The following is a 27,306-nucleotide window of genomic DNA, read 5'->3' as shown; positions in this document are numbered from 1 at the left end:
AATTGGAAGTTAGCCGAGAATGCAAATCAAGGATCATCCCCTTTTTCCGCGGGGAACTCCGATGAAAATCGATTTTTCTAATTGCGATAAAGGCCACGGCTAACTGGAGGCATCGGGTGAGAAATTGTCCCCGCGTCGGGCTTGAAGTTTGGATCACTATTTTATAAAAAGGAAAAGTTTTTCCCCGGCTTGAGGCGACGGCGACGAGAGATATCGAAGAACAAAGGGAAAGGGGAAACACTCCAAGGAGCATTTTCAAAAGAAAGTTCTTGCGTCGAGACGCAATGCGAGGGAGGGAGAATCTCGAGAATGTCGCTCTTCTCTCTCTCTCTCATATATAGTCCCAGCAAAAATTCCAGATTCCTTGATAATTCTCTGGGATAAAACGTGCGCAAATTCCGATCCTTAATAAGAGCGTAAAATAAGCAAGGTTGATTTCCTTACTTTTCTTGAAAATACTACTTTGGAACTCTCGCTCTTTATTACATTATCCATTTAACCGAATGCGAGAATCATTACGCGACAATACGACAATGCAAGTTGGATTATAGATCCGTTCCATCCAATCTGTGATACATATTAAGTTAGTACGCTTGTTGTTAAGAGCTTCCAAAATAGCTGAAGACACGAATGATCTCGTCTTGTCTTAATTTTAATTTAATTTAGCGTTTCAATTAGCGCTACTGAGTGTGTTGTTTAGCGTCTCGCAGTGCACTCGAGTCGTTGGGTAATCTTCTTTCGGTCTTAACTCTCAGGTAACCGCACGTGGTTTAATGCACCTGTGTACAGTTTAGAGAGAATGTTAATTCCGCAAATGTACCTCCGGTCTGCAGATCGTGACGCCCCAACGTCAATTTTAACATTAGTTTTAAAACACGATATCAGCGCTTGATTACTAATTACCGGTTACCGGCATTAAGCTTCGCTTCGAAGAAAGGGAGGGGAGGGGAGGGGAGGGGGACTCTCGCTGTCAAAACAAACTTTACAACGCCTACGCTTTTGTCCAGAGATTAATTCATAACTTCACTTGATAATAGCCTTGTTGGCTTCCACATCAGCCGGACGGTTATAAACCGTCCACCGGAAGTGGATCGAGGCACACCGAGCTGAACTCCCGGTAATATACCGGTCTCGTATTACGAGTGCTATATTTCTAAATGCGAGCTTAATAAAATGTAGTTATACAGGCTCGCGTATTTGAAGGAGTTAAAGTGTTAACGAGTTTCGCGATCGCGATGCCAATTGAGAGATCGCGTTGAACTCACCGAATATCATCGCGTGATGTTTAACTCGACGAGGAATAACGTAATAAAGTTAGCGCGACGCATTGTCTCAACTTCTCCCCCCCCTCTCTCTCTCTCTCTCTCTCTCTCTCTCTCTTTCTCTCTCTCTCTCTCTCTCTCTCTCTCTTTCGACGTGGGAATTAATCGACCGATACCAATTGATAAAACGCCGTATACTCTCTCTGTTTCTCTCTCACAGTTTCCTCATGGTCATTCACGGAGTTTTCCAAGCGGAAGTGGAAATCGGTTTGTATATATGCGGCCTGGTTTCTCGCATTGGCCGCATTCACGGCGGCGCGCATGAATGCCTTTACGTGCCGCGTTCCTCAAGCCTCGCGCGGTGCGACGTGTCGCCACGGAGATTTCATCGAAAGGCGCGCGGACGGGGGGCTCTTTACCGTCCGGAAGTGCACACGGAAACGGGAATGACCCTGTTGTGCTAACTAATGAAACTGCCGCTCGAAACGAAGCGACGGCACGCGCCTATCTCGGACTTCCGGCCGCTCGATTGGTCGGCCGCTCGCAATGACGTTGCTCTCCGAGGTCGTACGACCTCGGAAAATACGATGGGGAGATGTTCCTTGATCAAAGCGCTTTATATCGTTGCGAAATTAGATGCGCGTGATAGGAAGAAGGGACGCGCCCGTCAATCACTTCTGTCAAAAGGAAGAGAGAATTTTCTGTTTTCTATTTCAAATTATATCGAGACAGATTTTTGTTACATCTATGAAATCATTACGAATAATAATTAAATTTTCTAATCATTGATTTGATTGTTACATAATATTATGTAATTAATTAAATTGAATTAGTGTATTATACAATAATGATACTATGCTGTTACTATGCTTGAGAGGAAATAACTGGTTTAATATCTAGATTTTCTAAAAATATTTAGCATAGAATAGACGCATGGATATGTGTTAGTATACCGGAAACTTTGAGAGAGAGAGAGAGAGAGAGAGAGAGAGAGAGAGAGAGAGAGAGAGAGAGAGAATTTAGTTTTATCACTTTCCGTTCTTCTGGTTACGTTGTTTATTAAACAGCATTATCTTGATAATCCTTAGAATAAGGACAAACCAGGCAGTTGACGCGTAGCGAAGTTGTTCGGCGAGCAACGTGAAACTTTCAACTTGTTTCTATGCGGGATACATAGATGGTTTCCTCAATCCTGGGATTTCGGAATCCCGGGACCGCCACCAGGCCGTCCGACTATTTTGTCCTCGATGCCGGGAAAGTTTCCCCTGTCGCTTCCACCCTTCGTGGCTTCGTCGTCCGACCGGACGGCAAAATATTCGTAAAATATTCGTAATTTCGCGGAAACGATTCCGCGGAAGTTTGCGGCTTTATACTTCGAGTGAGAGCAGAATGCAGCTGTGATGAAGGTTTTAATTAAGACCGCATTAAGGAGGCAATTACATCTCGGGAAGGCAAGGACAAGACAGTTATCTGCGACATGAGCGATGTCCTTCACCTTTCGCCTTTTTTTTCCTCCCTCGGTGTGCTTCGGTTCAGTTACGCCCTTTCTTCGCGCCTATTCTAACAGGCAAACAAATGTGGAGAGAGACACGTGTCGACAACACCTGTACGTTATGTACCAATGCACGTTGCGCAAACGGCATTCACTACACGCTCTTTACTCATTTGCACGTCTAATGAATAATTAGACAAATATTTTGTAGTACGTTATGCATTCTGATGATTCAACCGCGGTGCCTCGTGCGTCTGCCATTGAATCGGAAAGAGAAAGAGAAATGGAAGCCCTCCGTCCGCGAATAATCATGTATACGTTGAATAATGTAGCTATTCGAACCGCTACCCGAGTCAGAGACAATATGCATTCAACGTCGCGAAAGACCTTTAAAAAATTTAAGAAGTTTCAAGTACCAGAAACGTCTCCAAAACGTTTTCGATCGTAGTTTAATAGCGAGCAGTGACAGAGGCGTGCGTCACGGCGAGTTTCTAGTTTCTTTTCTGGACACACGGCTACGATATTGATTTGTAGTAAAGGAATTACGGAGGACTCGCTCTGAGTTACCTTTAAGCACGAGAAAAAGTGCACGGAGTAAATTCGATTCGAATCCATGTCGTCTTCAGGGATGCCTTTAAGGAAGCGGCGGCATGTATAGGGCGTATGCTTCATTTACGAGCGAAGCTCGATTAATTACGAAGCACAGCTTGATCGACTCTCTCCGGCCGTGGAAGCTGCCGTTAAATTCGATATTCCGCCACTGAATAAAACGACGGGGTCAGTTCTCTTTCTGCACACGTAGACACACACACACACACACACACACACACACACACACACACACACACACACACACACACAAAAATATCGGTCGGCACCTTACCCACTTGACCTAATATCGATAACGAATTAATTTAACACTTTGTTCGACGTGACTGAAAGGACGAGCCCTATCTATACTCATAGCAATTTTGCTGAAACTTTTCGACGAGTTGGTTTTCGCCATTGTGAATTACGATCCTCGAAATTTCTTGACCCCGTTGATATGGTTGTGTCTCGGTGACCCCGTCGCTGACTTCGAAATATTCTCTCGAAAATTATTGTTAGACGTCGACCCGATTCGGAAATTCGAATGCCGCGGTTTTCGCCGGCGGATCAATATCGCCGCGGAGAGCAGAGAGAACTGGCTACCTTTCTCTCTCTCTCTCTTTCTCTCTCTCTCTCTCTCTCTCTCTCTCGCGCGCGCTCGCGCGCGTGTTGGACATTCTCACCACGACGATAGATACGTAGAAATAAAAGGCAACTTTCACGGTATATTTTCCGATATCTCTTTTTTACACAGGTGAAATCGGAGCATCTGTACTTCCCGTTACACTTCCCGCGTTCACAGGTTGAGTCACATCGCATGTTGTTACGTTTACGCATCACGACTGAAAAGGGAGAAAAAGAAAAGAACAAATCTCCGATTTACGTAGTAAATTTTCCAAACGACGCGATTTGGAAAGCTTCGATGATCCTTTACCGCCTGATATCCGGTTGGTCGATCGCAAGGGTGGACGACCCGGGGTTATCAGATCGAGTTGAACGGAAAAAAGACTCGGGAGATTCGATATAGGCAAATACTTTACGACGCTATTTTGCCTTTACTCTAAAGAATTCCGTGTATTGATCCATGTTGCGAATTACCGTTTGTATCGGACAACGATATCCGTACTTGAAGGTAGCCGTTACCCAGGAGATTGTCTCCTGGATAACGGCTACCTTCTTGCCGATATCTAACGATTTTTCCATTTAGGCAGTCGTGATCGATGTAACGAGCGGCTGTTATTAGAGTCTGCTTAATCACCTACGTAGGATCGCGTGTTGGAGTGCGTGTATGAGTTGGAGTACAGACATTACGTCAATATCGCAAACTGGAATTTCAGGGTTGCACGCGTCCGTGAGCAATTATGCTTCCACGTTTCGACTCCGCCATCTCTTTTTTTTTCAAAGTCAACGTGCCACGAAAAGTTATCTTGAGTAAAATCGAATCTGGAATTATTCGACTATACTGTTAAATATATTTCACATATCGTGGTTAATATTTCGTATTTATTTTAATTGACCTTTAATTTTACTTTAAAAAGATTTTTCCGAAATATATTAAATGTGAACACATGCGCGTTAATTTGGTTAACTTTAATAGTTACTGACCCGACGAGGGATGGTCTTTGGTGTATTTTGTAGGACAAGTACTGACGTCACGTATTTAATTTCAGGATAAACGTAATGAACATCTCGACGCAAAATAGGATTCCCCCTCCCGTGTCTCCGATCCCCATGGAAAAACTCCATGATTCTTTTCCCGCAGGGGGATGTCGACCCTCCCCAAGCACTTTTTACCCCTAGAAGTGTCACCTATCTATCCATTGATCCACCTCATTTGCATCCTTACAACCTTATTTTCAAGTAATCGATATCGGGTAAAAAGTGAAAGAATATGACGCGCAGTTTTCTTCTCTTTAGCACGACAGAAATCTGATTAAACTATTATTTTTCTTTATTATTAATTACTGCAAATTTATATTTCATGTTCTTGTCAGAGAATAACAGCGAATGGAATTTTGTTCGAAAATTTTCATATATATATTACTATTATATATAATTATTCTTTACAAAGAAATATTCTCATTTGCGGAAAATGTGGCCACTAACGTATCGCGCGATTAAAACGCGAATAATTTTTAATAAATATTCCAATACAAGTATAAATTAATTACTTTATAATTGAAGCCATGAATATAAATGCGTTAATTAACACCGCTCTTTAACTGATTTAATTTCTATATGTATCCATCGATTTTTTTTGCCAGACTAATAAGTAGCGAAACAGGAAATCACAGCGTCGCGTTTTTTTTCTCTTTTCTAAATTAAAAGTCCAATTGTACACGGCATAATTGGAAATCGATAAGTCGGTAGTAAGGTAGGATTGACAATGCGGACTAATGATCATTTCCTTTCGCAAATGCTGTTTATTCGAATATCTGCCACGACTCGTTTGTTTGAATATCGTTGCAGCGGCGATTACATAAAATATCGTGCCTCGTTATTTAGTCGGGAATAATGATACGATATCTAAACAGCACACGTTTAGAAAAAAAAATCCCCTCCGGGGCTCTAATCTTGAGAAAAACTTTTCTGACGCGAACACGTCGACGTCGTGGATTTACTGGAGCGGGGTTGGACCCGTTGCGCATATCATCCGATTTAACGAGGGAGGGCGAACGATAAACAACGTAGGAAAAGAAAATCTGAGAGGGAGAGATCGTTGGACGATGTTATTTCTTCCGGATTCGCGATAAAACTCGGAAATTAAGTGACTGCCCGATCTCACTTGACGCGGGCCGCTGGATTGACATTTGTTATGAATGAACGTCTGAAACGGTGACTCTCCGGCACGGTAGTTTCCGCATACAGTTTCCCACCCTCTCTCCCCCTCTCTCAACCCGTTAACCTCGGAAGTTGCACATTTCGTAAACGAGAATTTCAGTCAATTGACGCAGTGACGATTCAAGACGAATGGATAAAGAGAGATGATGGCGGGAGGAGGAGAGGAAAGAGGGGGATGCTCGTACATCAATCGAAGACGAAGACTCTTTCTGTCGAAAGAAGAAATTGTCGGAGGAGTAAAATTTGAGAGCAAGCGGTGCTCAATGGAGCATAGCTGTTTAGTTAAAAGGTACAAACATCAGGAAGAATGAAGACCTGAGAAGGAACGGCTACGGTAAACGTTGAATTCAGCGCGATATAGGAAAAGCGCCGGACGTGGAGGAAGAGAAAGGGAGAGCGAGAGAGAGGGGGAGGGAGAGCGAAAGAGTCCGTACACGGTTTTGGAGGGCTGCTGGCGAATATTGATCCCCGACGCGCGGGAGTGAAAGCTGGGCCTGGAAACCCTGCGGGTTCGAAATCACGATCCGCCTGCTCTTTGCGCTGAGCCAGTCACAGCGTTGGTTAGCGCGAGCGAACGGAAATTCGAGACGTCGTCGCGGGAAAATGTTCCGCGAGCACCGCGGAATCGGCGGTAATGCAAATCGTCCGTCATGATTATCGTATTATTGACGACGGCCCGCCGGCGGGACACGCGCAACGTTGCGATCCGCCGGGGGGTAAAACACGCGGGCCGCGCTGTGTTATTGTTAATTACATACGGCGTATACGCGCGATATCGCGATAGCGTTGTGATTAACAACCCCCCCCCCCCCCCCCGGTCGCGATACGCATGCGTGTGCGCGGTACGGTTCCCGAAGGGCGAGCCCGTGGAAACGAAGTTAACATTCGCCAGAGCGCTCGCCAAACGACAAAGATCGGGTTATCGTCTCTGGAACTTTAAAGTGAATGTCCGCGCTTTAAGTTCAAACCTCCGCGTTTCATACGCCGCGAATGTGGATGTGGCGTATGTAACAAAGTAAACAAGTGAAATATCACGATGGCTCGTTGCGAACTCATCTGCCCTATGATTACACGTCAAAGGTGGAAATTATTCCATCGTATGATATTTAACGAATAGACGCACGGAATCTCGTATTATCTCGGCGTCATTTAATTGCGTCAGAGTGATATAACGTCTCGTTTTTCACGTCGCTCAAAAATATGCCGTTAATAATCCGTTAATAATCCGTTCTTTCCCGAGCTCCGATGATTACGTAATCCTAATATGTATTATTTAATAATACGCCTCACGTTTTTATTCATTGCATTTTGCAGTAGCAATTTCTGAGATGGATCTCTAAATTGTTATCTTCCGGCAGAAGTCTTACAAACACGAGACTACCAAAAAGTTCGATTCCCAATACGATTCGGTTAGCACGACAAAAGGAAAAACTTGCAACACAATGGCGGAGTTGTTCAAACTTGAAACTTTACTGGATCACGGTTCGAGAGTGTATACCGATGAAAAATGTATTTCTGAAAAAAGAGGAAGTATCTCGATCAGGAGGATATTCTTATAGAACTTTGCTCTTCCGAACGTTAGAGCTTATGAAAGAAGTTCACGAAAAGACCGAAGAAAAATTCGTTCTCATTAGATAAAAATATTATATAGTTTGATCGCGGTATTACTTCGACCAGGTCAGCGTGGAATAACAATAGAAATCGTATTAACGTGGAGATCTAATGATCTAATAACAAAGAATCCTCTATGAATGTGCGGATACAATGTGAGCAAATTGCTTCTTAAAATAAAATTACATTCGAGACTCAGTGCTCGGACATTATTGCTCACAGCATCGGGAGCATATCTCCACCTGCCAGGGACCTGGCTTTTTCAATTTACCGACAATATCAAACGCGCAACATCCGTGTAAAAATCGAATTCCATTTCAACGTCTGTCGCCGTGCCCCCCTCGGAAATGTGGATCATTTCGCTTCTCTCAACGGGTGCCGCTGTTGCAAAGCAAGTCATTTTTCCCGCGTAGCGTTAGAAGAGTAATCTCGAGATCAACTCGTTGTAGAATAGGAGACCACTTGGAATGAAACTGGCAGGAGCACGAAGAGGGATCACTTAGAAACGTTTGGAAAGGCTATCGTTCCCGTTGTGAAAATTATCCCACGTTCAATCACGTCCGTGTTGCTCCCAGCGTGATAAAAGTATCGTAATATGGCGGCGCCTGGATTTATTTTCATCAGACGAGTCTGTAAATGCTTAGCCTCGCGTATGGAAGTCGTGCGCGGGGCTTACAAGCGAAATCCAATTCCATTTTGCCGTAGGGTTTTTACCCTCCCTTTCTTGAGAAATGAACTTCCTCGCAAGACGAAGAAGCCACGTAAATCCGCTTCTAATGGTCTCCGGTGTATTTTATGCGTCCGTGAAGACGACGATGGCCATTTTATTGGGTCTACTTGAAACCAGACTGGAAATATTGCGAAAACTTTCGAGAGAGAGAGAGAGAGAGAGAGAGAGAGAGAGAGAGAGACTAATTGGAACGTTCTTAAAATGAAATTAGCGCCGGCAAAATTAGAGGTCGAAAACGTCATGAATTATCAGCCAATCAAAGTGACTGATTAACGGGGGTAGATACCAATAACGGTATAAATAGAGATAACGGAAATAGATACGATCGTAGGAAATTTGATGCGATTTCCGATGATGAAGACACGCCAGCTGAATTTCGCTTAAACACCCCATCGAGAATACTCGATAAAGCGCGATTCACGGATAGCTCCGACTTTGGAATAATCCAAACATTTTCGCACTAGTAGTTTCGCTCTAGTAGTACGCACATACGACTATTCCGCCCCGGAATCGCCACCACGCTGCTACTTCAGGTATCACAAAACGGAGATTGCCAGGCTACATTGCTCGGCGCAAGTCATTAAAATTTATAAACGAGTGTAAATGTCTTCGGACACATGGCGCTGGATGCACAGCACATTTTGTCGCTCACTCGGATTAATTATTGAGCAAAGCCAAATGGTTCTTCAATAGTTTTCCAATCGGTCATTTGTTTTTACTACGGCCGGCCGTGCAAACTTTGAGCAAGTATCGCGACACGATATCGATATACACATATCTATAGATATATATCGCGGCTCGACCGCCGCGAATTGTTTTCCAAGACCGTAATGCCTTTTCCACGGCGCGGTTTATCGGGTATATAAACCGAATTGCGCCGGGTAACCACAATATGTTGTACATTACGACGACGCATCTTGTAAATCTGCCGTGCAACGATATGGGCGAGCCTCGAAAATTTAATAATAAGAGATATCTGAGATAACGCCTTTGTCGCGCACGACATTCGTTTATGAGGCGTTTATGAGGCGACTGTTTTCGCTTTTATTCGGAGCGTAGAGCGCGTCATTTAGTACAATAACATAAAAATGATAAAAAAAAAAAAAAACATTAACACCTTATTTGATCGTCATATTTAAATTTGCCATCGTAAAAATCGTGACGCGGCCGCCGTTATACATAGTAAATTGAATATTATAATTTGTTAAATATTGCATAAGCAAATGAAAACAAATATGATCGAGTACGTCATATTTACTTTCATGTCATTACGTGTCGAAACTGCGCTTTTATCGTCATATTTTGAAAATTTATGCGGCGCTTTTATCAATCGGGAAGTCGCAGGTGAACGGCAGTGATGATTTAAGCGCAACATCGTCATACATCGACGGAATAATAGAGATTAATTCTTTTGCCTTAATGGCCGAACAAAAAGGCGGCTTTCGCCACTCGGGGGAATAGTTTTGTAACAATTAATAATACAAACAACGGGAAAGAGAGAGAGAGAGAGAGACCTGTTGCTTGATGAATTTAGCCTATATGCGCGAGACATTATCTCGAAAAAGTAACTTTTACAGCATCGTATAAATTTCGTAGTTGACCTTGGTATTCGCGGGAAGTCGTTTCCTCTCCCGTCGAGGATGGGATTAACCGGTCTCTCCCGTATCCCATTTCCGGTGCTACCTTCGACCTATATATGTATGGCTCTTCTTAGAAATGGATAGAAAGATACGCGCGCGAAAGAAGACTCGAATAAAAGCGACGATGTCGTCAGATGTAATTATCGCAGTATTTATTCTCTTTCATGCTTGCTTTGAATTATCAAAGCTTTATCTATATATCTTCCTTTTTATCGAGATACTTGTGGTAACGACAATTAACCTCTTGAAAAGAAACCGCACTGTCTCTCCTTTATTACTAGCTTCCAAACTTTTATTCTGGACAAAACTGCAATAAAAAGGAAAAAAAAGTATAGCTCTTCTTTTCTTGTTGTACGAGGTTAATTGTTGGTATTGCGATCATCTTGATAAAACGCGTGTTCGTGATACTGTACTATGGATTTTCTTTTTTTCTTTCTAACGAAAAACACATCTAACTGTTTTATATATGTATATATATATATATATATATATATATATATATATATATCTCTGTGTGTGTGTGTGTGTGTGTGTGTGTGTGTGTATGATTTACAAAGATTAACGAGAACTTGCGAATTGTCTACCTTGTGCAATCTTGAAAAGAATAAGAGAATAATTTACATTTTTCTTTTTGCGGAGATCAAGAGGGAAACTGCATTAATGGAAAGGCGCTTCAACAACAATTGTGTCGTGATAAAATTGAAAATTAAAATTTATGATCGCATTAAGCCGTATTATAGCGATGCCACGCAAGTGGGCAACCTCGCTCCAAAGTTCCGCAACAATACAAGTAATTACACGAACATCTAATTTTCTCTCATCTTCAGGTGCGCTCAAATTTTCTCTCTCTCTCTCTCTCTCTCTCTCTCTCTCTCTCTCTCTCTCTCTCTCTCTCTCTCTCTCTCTCTCTCTCTCTCTCTCTCTCTCTCTCTGTCATCTTCTTTTCTTCTTCATCAGACACGCATCTCAAAGGGATATTTTTCTGCATAAACATGTGCATAAATATAAATGCGTAAATATAAGAGAATAAACTCCGAGAATAAACTGCAAAATCCTCGCAGGCCTGTCCCATTTTTCGCTATATGTGACATTTTGTGTGAATTAATCTCGGCTCCTTTTAACAAGATTACAGCCTTTTACGCTATCCAGAAGCGGCCGTGCGAAGGTTTTTCTCTAACGGGATGTTTCACCTGGTTAAAAGTGTTATTTTCCGTCGGAAATTCGTGCCACATATAAGCTCTTCTACAAATCATCTGAAAATATCACTTATGATACCATCCACTACGAAGGCATAAATAAATCATTACGCTATTTTAGAGAATATAAGAGCATATACATTTTTACGATTTTTTTATATGAAAAAACCGGGACAGAAATTTTTTTGTAAGATTTATGAGGTAAGGTAAATTTGTGAAAAAAACATTAGACGCCCCAAAAATTCTCGAAATTTTTCTATAGACCAACGAGTACTCTTTTTATGTATAAAGTATAATAAATTCTATCCTTTGCCACTCTAGCTGACATTTTATCTACTTTGTCTGTAAGGCCATAAAAATCCTCTTTAAAGGTGGAAGCTCCCCCATAGAAAGAAAAGCTTTAAAAGATACAAAGGGTACAAATCGCATTGCACGAATGAATATATCAATTTACAATCAATTTTGCAGTAATAGCATCATCTTTGATGTGGAACATTTCTATATCTCGGAACGATTTTGCAAATAAAATTCATCCGGTGAGCGTGAGATACTCGATATATGGCGTGACTTGTTGCGTCGGAATATTCGATATCCGACATACTTTTTGTCGCCAATCCACTGGACTTCCGTTCTTAATTGAATTAACTACGAAGCGGCTTAAGTTGGCTTAAAGTAAAATCTGAAATAGTTGGGAAACGCCTCTCCGGAGAGATTCCGCTTTATTACCGCTTTATTACCGCGTCCGCGTTTCGCTTTTCATTCATTTTCAGGGGTATATAGTAAGCAACTTCGCCGTCGACGGTCTTGATATCGAACGGTATTTACCGTGTCGGTAATGACTGTCTTGCGATGCGAAAAATATAAAGTCCACGGGAGAATAAGCCGCCCACTATATCACGTGAATCGGCAATCGTGCTTTGACACGGATATAGCACAATAAACATTCCAGTTGACACGGTGCTAGACGGTAGATCGATAATCATTCGGTCTTACCGCGTTTACATACCCTTAACCGACTGCAATTGATAACGAGGAGACATGGTGGAATGAGCAGCACGGGCGGGAATAAAAATAACCGGGCCATAAAAAAGCGTTGTACTCCAACGTCACGTAAATAACCGTTGCATATTAATAGCTATTAATTATGTGATTAACGACGATAATTTTGTATCGTTGCCGTCGAAGGGATTAAATTGCAACGCATATAAGGGAGTTATATGCGAGGCGTTTGAAGCGAGAGACAATATGGAATTTTATTTCCCGCTTGCCGACACTCTCGAAGCGACGAGGAGGAAATATTTGCAAACGGGAGGAATCTTCCATAAGTTGAGAATTCTCGCGATGGTGGTATAACCGTTTGCCTCTTTTGTGCCGTAACTCGTGAATGCCCATTTTGACCCGGCGAAGAATCTGCCTGCGGTACACGCACACATATATATCTGGCGCAATATCGTCGTGACGGTATTCTTTCCTGCGATTCCTGCGGCAGCTCGCTTAACCGGAAGGAAACCGATAGGAAACTAGCAGCACGTGAAACGATGAAGCTGGATTCCCGGGTGTAAAATATAAAAAGGGCACGGGTGATAAACGCACGTGCCGCTTGATATACGATATCGTAAATAGCGAGGCGCTCTTTGCTGGGAGATCTCGAGATCGAAATAATTCATCTTGACAAAGTCGGAGGCAAAATACCGCGTGGTATTTTCAATCATGATGAAAACAATTACCTTTGATCTTATTTCACGGCGTTTCTCGACGCATTTCCCGACGCGTTAGCATTGATACTCTTGAACTGAAGAAGAGCTGAAAAGTTCACCGTGCGCTATTTTTAAGCTGTTCCTTCCCTCGCCTTAATGAAACGGATGACCGAATGAATTTTACATGGCGACACATCTGCGCCAATCGCATCGGTTTTTTGCCGATTGTTAGGAATTTATCGCGCAACAATTTGTATAATTACGAGTCTTTTTGTTTTAACGTTCTATATAACGCACGTGAAATTAGGTTAACGACTTTTGAGATTGTATGATCATTTTGGATAGCTTTAGGCGACACGTTTTCCCATTATTACGGCATAGTAATTTTATTACTATCGTAAAAAGGTAGTATCTTGTTTGCGCTGTATCGTCTGACGTGAGGAGCTTGCGGCGGGAGAGACGCATGTATAAAAAGAGATATCGATATGCGCGCGGTGGTAGAAATAACGGCAATAAAAAATTGACTTGTCGACGAGTTCACGAGGATCGAGGATCTAGATACGATCGGCCATTTTCGGGTCGTGATAGTTATTTTGATCGTCGATACTGATACCGAAGTGAATGTAATCCACGGCGGGGCTCAGAGTAGAGTCGCGCTAGATCAATAAGCACGATGACGTGTAAATGAAGCATTTCTCTTAAATCTTTTACTTTTCATAAATTATACGGCCGATCGATTTATCGCAGCACGCGATGTAATATTTAAAGAAGCCACGTATATATTTCAGAATTTCGATCTTTTTCGCGGCGAAGTCCCTCCTCGCGTCGTCGCTATTAAGTTTAGATTGAGGCCAACGAGGCGCAATTAGAAATCTTGATGATGACACACATCTATAGTCAACCTATAAATTATCCTATGATGATTAATTCCAATAATACAGGTTAGTAAAATATTTAGGGTCGTTTTTGCCTCGTGGATGTAAAGCAAATGCCTCGACGTATTTTTGACTCGGTTATCTCGATTTTATGATATATATTGATGAGGTGTATCGAGATAATGTAAACACCATGGAAGCTGTTGACTTGATACTCGGTGTTGGCTTGCTATTCGATAGCTCTTGTATCAAGCCACACTTGGGGGTTGGCTTTTGCTATTTTACAGATAACAACGGCGGCATGAACGTACGAGACTGGTTACAAAGTGCCATTTGCAGAGTGTCGCGCGATCACGAGCTTTCTATCAAGGTTGCATCCCAACGACTTCCAAACTTTGTGTACGCAGTGTAGCTTGTAGAACGAAACGCGAAGAGAGAGAGAGAGAGAGAGAGAGAGAGAGAGAGAGAGAGAGAGAGATACTTGATACATGTAGACGTAAAAGTGATGAAGAAATCGTAGGACGTAGTTAGACTGTGTGTGTGAAATGTGAGAAATTCAAAAGGAGCCAACATGGAGATCATCACGAAAAGCGTCGCAACGACCAAAAATTCGACTACACCAATGGCCTCCGTGAGGTTCGCCAAGCTGCAATTCATGTTCCTTCTTGGTCCACAAGGGGGAATGTGACTTGATTTAGAAGCGAGCCTCGACGATGAATCGCCTCAGGGATCATCAAATAGAAACATAGGCGCATAACTAACAACAACAAAAAATAAAGAGAATACAAATAAAAAAAGTATCTACGTAGTGCGATCAGATAAGGCTGAAATATGGATTCGACGAAATTGGGCGGTCCAGCGCCGACCAGTCCGAGGACTCATTCGCCAGTCCTGCCGAGCTACGCCGCACCCGGTGACGGTAATATCGATTATATCATCGGCGACTATATGGAGAGACTAGGCACGAGACTGAACATACTCGAAACTGAGTTGAAATACGCGTGGAGGGCGCTGGATCTCCTCAGCCAGGAGTACATCAAGATGTGGGAAAGATTAGAAAAACTGGAGGGTCTGCTGTACGAGCAGCAGACGGTCATCAGCCAACTGATCGAATTTTACACTAGCGGCGGCACTCACGACAATGTGAGCATCGTTGAGGAGACCTTGGCCAACCAGCAGAGCTCGGTAGGCGAGCTGGATGCGATCGCGAAGAGTCTGGGTACTGCGATAGGTATCGAGGAGACCACCGTGCTACGGGAGAAACTCGCTCAACAGGAGCTAGTGAGGATGCACGGACTCACGCAGGACAGTACAACGGCCGCGGCTGTGGTCACCGATATGCACAGGAATGTGAGGAATCTGGACACTTTGGAAACTCTCGAGGAAGAGGGCAACATTCCCGACGAGGCATTCTACAGGAGCCTGAATAACGCTTATAGGGAAGATCTAATCTGCGGCGACACGTCGAGACCGACGTCGCAACTGGGTATGATCTGGGAAGAGGCCGAGGACGAAGATATAAACGGGAAAAAGGAGATCGAGTCCAGCATCTTTGACAAGACTATACCAAAGGAAAAAGAGTTAGAAGAGTTGTCCAATCAATCGACCAAGGAGGAGGTGCAAACTTCCATAATGAAGAAAGAAGATGAAGCGGATGAGGACGAAGGCGAGGTGTTTAGCGCGGCCGATTACAAGAGTTACAGAGGAAACACGCCGTGCGTCAGCGAGCAAGATCTCGCTCAACTTTCGAGACTCAGCTCTCTCGATCAGGTGGCGTTAGAAAAGTTGCACGAAATAGACAGGCTAACCAGTAAGCTGCAAAAGGACTCGCAGAATCTGATAGAGCTGCAATCGAGATTGATAGACTCGCCGAAACGAAACCAGTATGCCTCCGAGGCCGAGGCGAAATTGGCTGAGGAAGTGAGCAGCTTAGACGAACAGATGAGAAAGATCTACGCGGAAACTGACGTGGACAGCTGGACCTTCTCCAAAAGTCCTGGATCTACTGGCGGCAGATCAATCTCCAGAGTCAGCACTGACAGCGGATTAGCCACCGATGGCGACTTTACAACGAGATCTATATCGCCAAGACTGACCTCTACGTCCAGGAGTAATTTAGACTCCATTTCGACTACTTATACCCCGCCTAGATTAGGATATACATCGGCTATACTAGAAAAAAGTCCGGAACCCGTGATCCAGTTGCCGATCGATGTCGGTAGCTTCGCGAAAGGATACGCCGAAAACAAGGAGCTGACAGATTTGATGGCCGAAAGTTTCGCGACCGCTGTCACTTGCGCCTCACCCAGTATTTATAACACGACCGCTGACAAAGTGTCATCGCCCACTTTGTCGGCCGGTAGCGTGCACAGCGGTCACAGCGTACAAGGTCTTCGCACCAGACAGGACGGTTATTTCGGTAGCGCAGCCCGGCTCAATCTTGAATTTCAGGAAAGTCGCACGCCACCTAGTCCATCGCCTAGTTCACCACCTCCACCAGCGCCACGAGATACCACCGAATCCTTCCTCATGCCTGGCGCGGATCAGAGAGAGCCGGAGACGAAAAGATCTCAGAGCCCGAGTTTTCTGCGAAACACGGAGAAGTTGGTCTCCATGGAGCAGGGTCGTCTCAGTCCGCGTACTCCTCACTCGCCCAAATCACCGAGAGTCTCGCCGAAACATGCGGTTAAATCCAGTAGTGCCGCTAATATAGTCACAGCTAAATCCGACTCCGGTCTGTCCTCCATGAGCGGCTGGAGCAGCTTAGACAAGTCGCCATGTTCCCCAAAGAGCTCTATCGCTAAGATGTTGACTTCTTATTCAGTGGATCATACCCGCGCGAGTACTCTTATACCTAGCACGCAGCCCGCCAGGACATCCAGTCCGATACCGCCACTTCCAGAGACGACTAGTACCACAATCACGCAGGAACCTCTTTATGACACTCCCGAGGGTAGAGACGCCTTCGCGAACACGATGACGACTACATCCGGTCATCCTTACACAACGACAATGAATCACTTATCAGCATACACAACTGCTAGCAAATCACCAGTCAGTAAAGAGGAGTACACTTTTGTGCCACCACCAGCTCCAGGCGTAATTACCACCTGTCAGAGTCCTAAGAAACGCAGTCGTCTTCAACACAGTTACTCGACATCCGCCGGTATGACTGCGGATTACATTTATAGATCGGAACAACCGGCTATTTATTCCGTGGCAGGTAGTAATCGACAGCAAGCCATCACGAGCGTCTATACCAGCGGTGCTGGAACTTACGGGCCCAAGACTACCACGTCGGCTTACTACTCTTCCTCCGAGTCGATGGACCATCAGTATACCAATTATCAAGACAGTTACGGCACTCTTCAGTACGCGGAGACGACGAGCGCCATGATCGCCCATGGAAAGAAGCCGATACGCGGGAGCTCCTTCACCGACGGCATGACGAATCACGAAGGATACAAGGCGGCGATGTATCGCACGATGTTCCCCACCGGTAATATCACGGATGCACTCTCGTATTATCCGACCAGCGTGACCAATCTACCGCGCACGGAGACAAACGAGAGCTCGTCGTGGCTGAACTCGATGGAGGAGCAAATACCTCACGATTCGACATCTTCCAGCATCAGATCCTTGACTTCCGACGGAAGCTATGCTCAAAGTCCGTACACGGACCGGAGGTATCCTCAGCCACCGGCCTATCAAGCGCATCCGGCGTATCAGCAGCATCATATCTATGTAAATCAGAATTATCCGCAAGTCTATCAGCAGCAGTATCAACCGTACAGTCAACGACTGAGCAGTGCCGAGAGCGCACAACTTGCGGACGGTTATCAAAGACAGTGGCAAAGGGAGCATCAATACATTCAGGATCACGAGAGTGGAAGAATACCCATGGAGCAACAACAGACGCAGCAGAGCGAGTATTATGACGCCTCGAGCGTAATAGTTTCGCAATCCGGATACATCAGCATTGCCACGAATTTGAAGGATCACGAAGTGGATAACAGCAAGTTGTCGAAGAAGGTCAGAAGAGGTTCCTCGCTGAAGAACGCGATGAGCTCCATGAGCAACTGGTTGCCCGATTTACATCTCAGTAAACGTCACAGAAGTCAATCATTGCCAGGCGGTGTGAGGAGAGAGGACTTGGACGTGCCGCAAGACGGTCAGCAAAGATTGCCCGCTGAAATGACAGGCAGAGGTAGGGGCAGAGGTCAGGCGGCTCGAAAGAAAAAGAAACATACGCTGGTTTCCACGGTCTCCGGCATACTTCAAAAGGCCAAACGTCGCAGTCATCAGTCGCAGTCTTTGTCCGATCCGGAACAGTCCGAAACGGAATGGAGCAGCGGTCGGCAGAGCGGCCTTTCGGAAGACGAGGACAGCGTTATATCCGATATTGTTCAAGAACCGCCCTTCTTCGCCAAGGTAAAGACCGCGAGCACGAAGAGGAAGCAGCCGCTGCCGCAGCAAATGATGACGCAACAACAGATTCAGCAGCAACAACAGATTCAAGCGCAGCAGATCCAAGCGCAGCAGATTCAAGCGCAGCAAGCAAAGGAATATATGCAACAACAGCAGCAGCAAGCACAATTACAACAGTTCCAGCAGCAACAGGCGCTTCAGCAACAACAGCAGGCGCTTCAACAACAGATCCAACAGCATCAGGAGCAATTGCATCAACAGGCTCTTCAAGATACGTGGGCTAAGGAAAAGGAGCAAAGAAAGATCGAAGCTACCGAAAATGAAGTGAACGATCAGATGGCTATGCTCGAAGAGGAAGCTTCGGGGAAGAGTACCGGCTCCGGATCTGGTGGATCATCGATTTTCCAAACTGTCGGCGACATTAAGAGGTCGACGGGCAGCTCGGATGAGGCACCCAACGAGAAGGCGCCGAAATTGCCTCCGGTCACTTTGATCGGTGGTTCGAGCATGGAATTCGCCGTATCACGAGCGCTTGGCAAGTATCGCCAACGACAATCCTCGACGGTGTCCGATGAACAATCGATAACCGATGAGAACAACGAGAAGAAACCAGCCGAGGAGGGGCCGGCGCAGACTCTGGAAACAAGTTTCGAGTATCCGGAGGATATGTCTGAAAAGAGCGAGAAAAGCGAGAAATCCGGTAGCGCAAAATTACCGGAACTAGTTACCAGTCTGTCGGAAGAAGCCCCGCCGTCGGAAGGCAGCCCGTCGGCGTCTATAAGGGGTTACAATACCACGGGAGGAACTCGATTTCTGCCGCGTCACCAGCAATCCCTGGAAATTCCCTGGACCGGATCGCGCCCGGGTGAACCTGACGAGGATAATCGCAGCACGCATTCGTACAGGAGCACGTCGAGAGTATCTTCGAGGCGGCAGAGCACCGAAGATTCGATTGATTCCGAGGACGAATGGTACTGTTACGAGCTAAGAAAACTCGAAGAGCTGGAAAGGCAGTCCGAGATGGAAATGACCGAAGCGTTAATCGAGGAACCCGAGGATGAGGTTTATCAGCCGGACGAAACGGTAAAAGAAAAGATGTCGTTCGTGCTAAAGGAGCTCAAGCTTAAAGCCATCACGAAACCGAAAGAACAGAGGAAGGAGAGTAGGGAAGAATTGCGAGGTAGGATGAATGGTACGGTCATCAAGGAGCATCGCTTCGAGGAGAACGACAGCAGGTATCGCGACGAGAAGCCTATTCCGAAGCGGAAATCTGCGGAGAGCGTGGAGGCTGTGTTCGCCAGGGTGACCGATTACCATACATGGGCGCACGAGATAGAAGCCAAGAAGGAGAAGCTCCCGTCCACGGAGGAGGGTTCTTCCGGCGAGACATCCGGTCCGGACAGTCCTGGACAGTCGATGGACGAGGAAGAAGAGGAGGAGCTGCCGAAGGATCTCGAAGAACAACAGTCACGACGAAGCTCCAACGGTTCGACGCTACGTCACAGCGAGAAGATGCCGCAGGGCTCGGATTCTTTATCCCGCGAAGGTAGCGTAAGTGTACCACCTAGCGAAGTGTCGGTCAGCATCCCGGGAGCTTGGGATTCTGAAAGCACTGTCCTTGAAGGCCTCGAGCGCGACGGAGCCGGTAGCGCCGAGACGGCTACCACGGCGACCTTGAGTCTACCGAAGATCAAGATCGACTCCTCGTCCTGCGGAAGCTCGGACACGACATTGAAGGAGGGCCAGGTGAGTCCTGGCCCACCCGGGTCCAAGTGGAAGCTGCTCAAGGCCTTGAAGGAACGTAAGGCCGAGGAGAAGCTCAAGGAGGTCGAAGAGGCCTCGAAGGAAAACACTATCTCTCAGGGACCCACGGCAGTAAGTATCATGATCAAGTGAGGACACGAAAATTTCTGTAAAGCGTACTCGAGATTCGGGGGTTGGGTGAAATTGTAAATCGTTTCTGTCTCGCTTCTCTCGTGATTTTCGCGATCGGGATTGGTATTCTAACATTTTTTATTGGACCGTAATGACCCGATATCGATAACCAATTATTGTTCAGTCCGAATTCGATTTATCTTAATGTAACCGTAAATAACCTATTCGCGGAAAGAGAGCTCCTTTACCTTCAACGTCGTCGTCGGCGCTTAAGCACCTTGACTGTTTTGGCAACTGACGTAATATTCTCGACGATTGATTTCCCGCGTGCTTCGAATTCATTATGCAGCGCATATATATATATCTCGAATGTCGAGTGCGCTCGTATGTCGACTGACTGTAAAACGATACTACGGTGCAGTGAGGTACTGCAAATTTAACGATATTTGGCGTTAAAATTAAGACCGTGCCACCAAGTGACACGTATACTCAGTCAATGTTGTGCGCGACACCAAAAGGAAGTCAAGCTTTGTTGTCGAAGAGGGTGGCGACAATTTTGCTCACTTTCTTTCACTGAAGTCATTAGGGAGACCGAGAGCCTCTGAAATGGTTGTGTGAGACGCATGTTACAAACGGTACTAGTCAATTTAAGTGTAACACCATTAACGCTTGATCAAGCAATATTTCTAAAGGGCGAGAACGGCCGCTTCGGTAGCGGTCGATTTATCACGATCGACGATGATTGATCTCGCGATTCCACGCGGTCGATTCCGCGTGGCCACCGGGAAGCTCATTTAATAAGCATTTTAGACGTAATTAGATGGTGCTTTATTCGTAGATACGCTTTAAACTAGTAACTATTATCGTTAGTATATGCCGCTGTGTCTGAGCGACGCGGACAAGTGTTGTGAATATAATGCCTGCAAAAAAAAAAAACGCGATACAATCGTTCGCAGAAATATCGTGCCGTCAAAATTTCTTCTTTCCCATCAAATTACCTTATTATTTTTAATATTTATACTCGACATATATCTTCTCTTAGTTCTCCCCTCGTCGTTTCGAAATTATACGATTGCATCAAGTACAAGCGTATCATTGTTCGCGTTGTGAACGTTACCTGAGAATCGCAAAGGGCATAACAATGATAAGTCACATTATAGCGATAAGAATGTACGTCGCGCAGACACCGCGGGAACTCGCATTTCGTAAAACATCGAAATCCATCGCTCCCGTAAACGCCTGTTAAAACACATACCGGAAATGCTCGCGGACAGGCGAGCGATTCATCGTGCGGAGAGAGAAGGAAGAAAATGGACGTAAAACGACCCGGAGTGGAAATCACGCCGGCGAATGGCCCGGCATTTCCGCGATCTACAAAGAGCACGGTGCGGTAAAATGTACGTGATACGTGGGATCTACAAAAAGCGCGCCGCGAGAGCTCGTGGAAAACAACGGTTTTTTAGAGACGCGGCTATTAGCGCGACGAATCGTTTGAGACGAGTGAGAGAAAAGCGCGAGAGATCCAACGGCAACTGTAGTAAATGGACGCATTTCGCACGATTCCCAAATTCGCGCGAGAAACAGCAAACGCGCGGTATATATATATATATATATATATATATATATATATATATATATATATATATATATATGGTATCATTCCTCCGCGATATTCATAATCGAATCCTATACTCAAGTTTGTGGAAATATGATCTTAAAATGTTACAGACGTGTAGATTTATGATCGCGACTTTAAATCGCAATGCAGTGCAATAAGCATTTTAAGAGCGCACTTGAGAACGACCTCGAATGTGGGATCGAGCTACGAATATCGGATTCCTAGTTCCTGAGACACAATAGAATATCGCACTCATATCCATCACTGTTACACTCACACACACATATCCTCCGATCACCCACGCGAATGCGAAGTATCTAGAGTCAATTTTGCAACGTTTTCCTATCAGCAGAGGGACGATTGCCCGAGGCACTTTTACTTAACGTCGCGTTTTTCGGACCAGTTAAGTAGCCGGGCTGTCGATCGTGATCGATAACCGGTTAACATACACCTTGGGTATCCGTCGTAAATACAGGGACTTCCAAAATCGACGACGCTTATCGTTGCCTCCGGTATTAACGCCATCCAGGGACGCGCGCGTTTCGCGCAACGATACATCCCGCGGGACGATACGTGCCATTCAATCACGTATGAATGCTGAAAAATCGATACCTCGCGTACCTCGTAACTCGCGCCGTCGTGTGAGAGACAGTATTACGCCGACAATATCTCCGCAACTTGTACTCCTTACCTTTTCTACACGTTCCGTTCGCGAAGCGAGTCCGACAACGGGAGCCTTCTCCCGCGGATTTCCTTCCGGAGGAGCGTATCCTTAAAGAAAAAAAAAAAAAAAAAAAGAAAAAAAAGAAAGATCGACAAGTCCCTCCGATGATCTTTATGCCGACCGCCAACAAATATACACATGTCCGTGAAGCATGACGCGAAAAAAAAAGAAAAACGCGTGTATTTCACGCGCCGGAAAAAGTTTGCCGTGTATACAAAAGTGCGTGCACAAAATTTTTCTAACTGTCGTATGTCGCGGTGCAGCTAAGCAGAGTAAGGTGGAGAACGACAAGACTAATGATCGTTGTTATGCGTCGCGTAGTAATAATAATTATACATTGTACCAGCAGTAGAATAATAGACTATAACGTGATGGTAATATGTCGTTTATATGCACCGGCTAACCTGTTTGCCTTAGTTTCGAAAATTGCATTACTATACATCAAGTCGTAATAGCGAATTATACACAATTCAAATATCAAAGCAGCGTTAATTTAATAAGAATTGCATTTCAATTGCAATTTAATTTATATTTAATTTCGAACGGCGGAATATGCATGACTTTATATTTTTGTTACACGATCGGCCGGAAGGCGTGCGTATAAACGGCAGCGAGTATTATTACAACCGTTTGATAGCTTGCAAAAATAAGCATTTCTCCTTGTTCTTGTTAACAGACATGCACACTATTCAGTACGATCGATCGCATTGCGTATACACCGACAGCTGTTCGACTTGCATAAAAATGATCTGTAATGATCGCATGAATGAACTACGTGGGTACGCGTGCGAAAGAGATACTCGTATGTCTCACACACACCACACACACACACACACACACACACACACACACACACACACACACACACACACACACACACATCACGCGCGCGCGCGCGCGCGCACACACATCCACGTCCGATACATATGCTTCCGTATCTAAAGACTTACAGCCGTATAGTACTGTACTTAAGCTAGAGAATATTATCCTGCGTAATTCTCGATGTGTTGTGTTAGAATTAGGTGACTGGGGCAGTACCTGGCGTTCGAAGAATGTGTAGAGACGCTGGTTTCGATACTTACATATTTACCATGCACAAGTAAGAGGTGGGCGGGGGGGGGAGTAATTATTAAAAAAATAAAAAGGCAAAATTTATGATGTATTTACAATTATAAACGCAATCGCAAAGGCGAAGTGTAAAGACGAGTGTCGCGAGTGCCGTTAAAGTTTCGCCACGCGACAATCGTAAAAGCCACATAGAGCTCAAATTGCTGCTAAAAAAAAAAAAAAAAAAAAAACTTTTAATAAACTACTGAGAATTATTTTGGGATACTTTATGTAACAAAGTTTTATCTTTAGAGAAAAAAAAACAAACAAATTTTCGACATTATTTCTTAAAGCGGGCAGAAAGGTACCGAAACCGGCGTCGCCGGTGTAAGAGTCAATAATACTGAAGAATAATAGATTTTGGAAGTGCTGTCCTAAGAGAAAGCGAGGAAACGAGACAGGCGTATTTAGGGACGGAGGGGACAATCCTCCGAGATAATCCGTCATGGATGCATAAATGATAAGCAGCAGGCAACTCTTTCAAAATTATATGTCGTTGAGCCTTGCACGCTGATTGCGGTGAAAATAAAAAGGGAAGCGAGTAAATTCAGCAGTTGCATCAAAACTTTCACTTTCGCTCATGCTAATAATGTGTGCTCTGAGAGTATAGCATAAATATAAAATTTGTTTAAAAATTTCTCGATATCTCTTAAACAGAGATAAGAGAATAATCTCAAATTCTCCAAAAACGAGTCGTTAGAGGAGAAATTTCATATTTACATTTCGTAATTGCAATTATTTCAATTGCAATTACTTTGTATGCTGGAGATCAACTATAATTAACTGCTGCGTAGCAGCAAAAATACACACGCTCTCTCTGTCTCTTTTTCTACCTACCGTTTTTCTTTCATAAAGAAATTATTTTTTCCGCACTTTAATTCATTTACAATTCATGGTCCGATTATTCCATCGTCGTTAGGCGAACATTTTTAACGAGGCAGTAAAACCAAACGCGCGGATTCCGCCATTTACCGGCAGAAATTGAAGGAAAAGTGTCGCCTGTTAATTACAACGTGCCGTCGAGGAAGATGGTAGATTTATACGAAACCGGTGCAAAATGGTGCGCTCTTCTCTCACAGCTTCATTCATAGACGTACTGCGGTACTTTAGAACCGAAGGGATTCGAGAGAGACTCGGGATTTATACAATTAATCTCTAGCTGCTTACTTTGCGTCCGTTAAATTTACGTTGCATAAAAAAACATCGCGACCATAATCTCACCTTTTTGTGCATCGCGTTACCTTCAAACACACGGACAAGTCATTGTTTCACGCAACGTGCCTCCGTCCTGCAGCTTAATTATTCCAGCTTCTATCAACGACCAAGAAGGATGTCAGACTGCTAATTAATGGTTACGGCTGATACACGTATATTAGCGAGTTGTTCCGTGGATGAATGTTTTCGTACTTCGGGTCACCGCAAAATAGCGTAATACTTCACGACGTCAAGGAGCAGCACGAGTAAACGGAAGCTACCGTATTCTTCCTCCGATAATTTACGTTTACGACCATTCTTCCTTGCAAGCTCGCCGTTTATCTCGCCGCGGGTTCTAATTATTTAATCAGAGATCGCGAGATAAACGATCGCGAGATAAACGAGATCGATAAACTTTTCCCTCCATGGGTTTCGCGAATTTTTATTTCATACTATCGAACGTTCGTTGCGCGCGTTAAAAATCCTGTCCTCAACAAATCACGTCTCGATAGAATTCCCGCTTATTATGTTTTATTAACGTCTAATTCGAGTTTCCGCAAATTGCGACGGAAAGTCCGCTGTCCCTCGAGACAGACTTGTAAAATCACGTCGGGAGGAACGAGAGAAGGAAGGTAGGAGAGGAGGAAAGAGGAGCAAGGAGCGAGAGTGAAATACTTTTCTAATTGAATGATCCGTCGATGCAAAGGATTTTAATTGGACGAGCTACGGAGCGCGTCTTCGAGGAAGTGAAAATCGAGCGGCCGGCTCCTCGACGTGAATCCTTCCGTGAATCATCTTCGAGATAAGAAGCGAACGATTCGACTGACGTGACGCAGCCGGGGCTTGCGGATTCGTGCTCGCGCATAAATCAATTATCGCGCGCGTATTACTCGCCGGGGTGGTTTGTTGACGAGAAACTGAAGGAAGCCGATCGACCGATCGAATTCCGACGTCGTGCCTCTCCGTCAGTCGACTCGTCGCGGAAGTTCTCCGAAGGCTCGACAGCGATACGAGGCCAATATACGACAAGACCAATTCTCTACCAAGTTTCTCACTTTTATATTGAGCGAATATAAATGCGAAAGGAGCGAATACTACCGCGTCCGCGTCGAGATAAGTATATACTAAACGCCTAGTAATGATGATACATTAATAATTGTATATGTATACTGTCGTGGTACCATTAATAGGTGTCTAATAATAACACGCTCGTAATCGTCTTCTCGTCGAGTCTTTATCGCTCGAAAAAAAAACATGGCGCGCGCCAGGCCGATTTTTTTCTTGGCTCTCTCTCTCATATACCAGAGATATCATCATTTCTTCACTATCGATTCACATCTCTCTTCCACGTATACACACGCATACACACGTACGCCTAATTTACGCATATACAAGAAATCATGAAGGTATATATCTATACATACGTATATATTGATAGCCTACGCGATAGATTTGTGTCAATTAATACTATAACAAAAATGTTTAGTCGTGTTTTTCCAAAGGGGCGGGTGAAAAAAAAAACGTAGCGTTATAAGCTTTCGTGTGATAATCGGGACAATGGGAAGTAGAGGCTCGCGATGGGAAAAAACCAACGTAGCTCGTAGCATCTCACAAGCTCACACAATCTAAAAGGATTCTCCTCTTATTTGAATGTTCAATGGAGACTGTCGAAGGGAGTGACGTTGCAAAATTAATTTCCAGTGAATTTGTGTGAGACAATTAGAGACGGCGGAAGCGTTAATCGTCAGACGTGAACTTTATGACGCAAGTTAATGGAATTAGCATCTCGACGAGAGACTTTCATTTTTAAAAATTATTTTTCGCGACACGGTCAACGCGCGACACAAACGTTTTCCAATTTCTCCTTTGTTTTGTTATAATCTCTGATTCGTTTTTCCATCAGTATTCCTCACATTTTTCTGTATTTTTGTCCCGTGCAATTGGCAGCGTGGATTAATTTTAATTGATCTGTCTGGCAATCCAGCCAGGCGCAAAGTTGCCATTTTTTCGATATATCGACAGCGCGACCCGGTACGATCCGTTACAGAGAAACTAGCCGAGGTAATAGAATGATCGATTACATGGATCCAATGTCCCGGTTGCGCGCGCGACGTTCAATTTTGAGATAATTCTTTTAAAAACTGTCAGGTAAGTATGACGCATATCGTTTTCTGAAAGTTAAGATACGAGGTAGAAGAGCAATTTAATACTTATACTTCGGTAGATTTATTTTATATTTAATGACGCAAAAGTTTGCTCGCAACTACTAGAAACGTAATAAAGTTCGTTAAGATGCAATTAAGATCCATTAACGGCCGTTTCACAGGAAGATACTTCGATGCCGGGCAAAGATTCAAGGAAGGATCTCCCGCGATGAAACGTTCCTCTTTGTGTAAGGACGAAAACTTATTTTGCAACCGCGATAATA

General features: G+C 44.4%; 1 protein-coding gene across 7 annotated transcripts in view; it reads left to right on the top strand.

Annotated features, from left to right (window-relative positions):
- The window catches only part of unc-13 (protein unc13 homolog), a 94,281-nt gene that overhangs the window by 18,662 nt on the left and 48,313 nt on the right, over window positions 1-27,306 (top strand). For 6 of the 7 annotated variants that reach the window (XM_089083564.1, XM_089083560.1, XM_089083565.1 and 3 more), the window contains exon 3: window positions 14,220-20,235. In XM_089083564.1, the coding sequence (XP_088939690.1) occupies window positions 14,764-20,235 (5,472 nt within the window). In that variant the 5' untranslated portion in view covers window positions 14,220-14,763. The remainder of the gene's footprint in view (window positions 1-14,219; window positions 20,236-27,306) is intronic. The other variant, XM_089083562.1, reaches the window with a different exon arrangement.

The sequence above is a fragment of the Pogonomyrmex barbatus genome, unplaced genomic scaffold (genome assembly GCF_055798465.1).
Source record: "Pogonomyrmex barbatus isolate J1 unplaced genomic scaffold, ASM5579846v1 scaffold7, whole genome shotgun sequence".
Taxonomy (NCBI): Eukaryota; Metazoa; Arthropoda; class Insecta; order Hymenoptera; family Formicidae; genus Pogonomyrmex; species Pogonomyrmex barbatus.
Note: the sequence above shows the minus strand (reverse complement) of the source record. Positions and strands in the feature narration are given on the sequence as shown.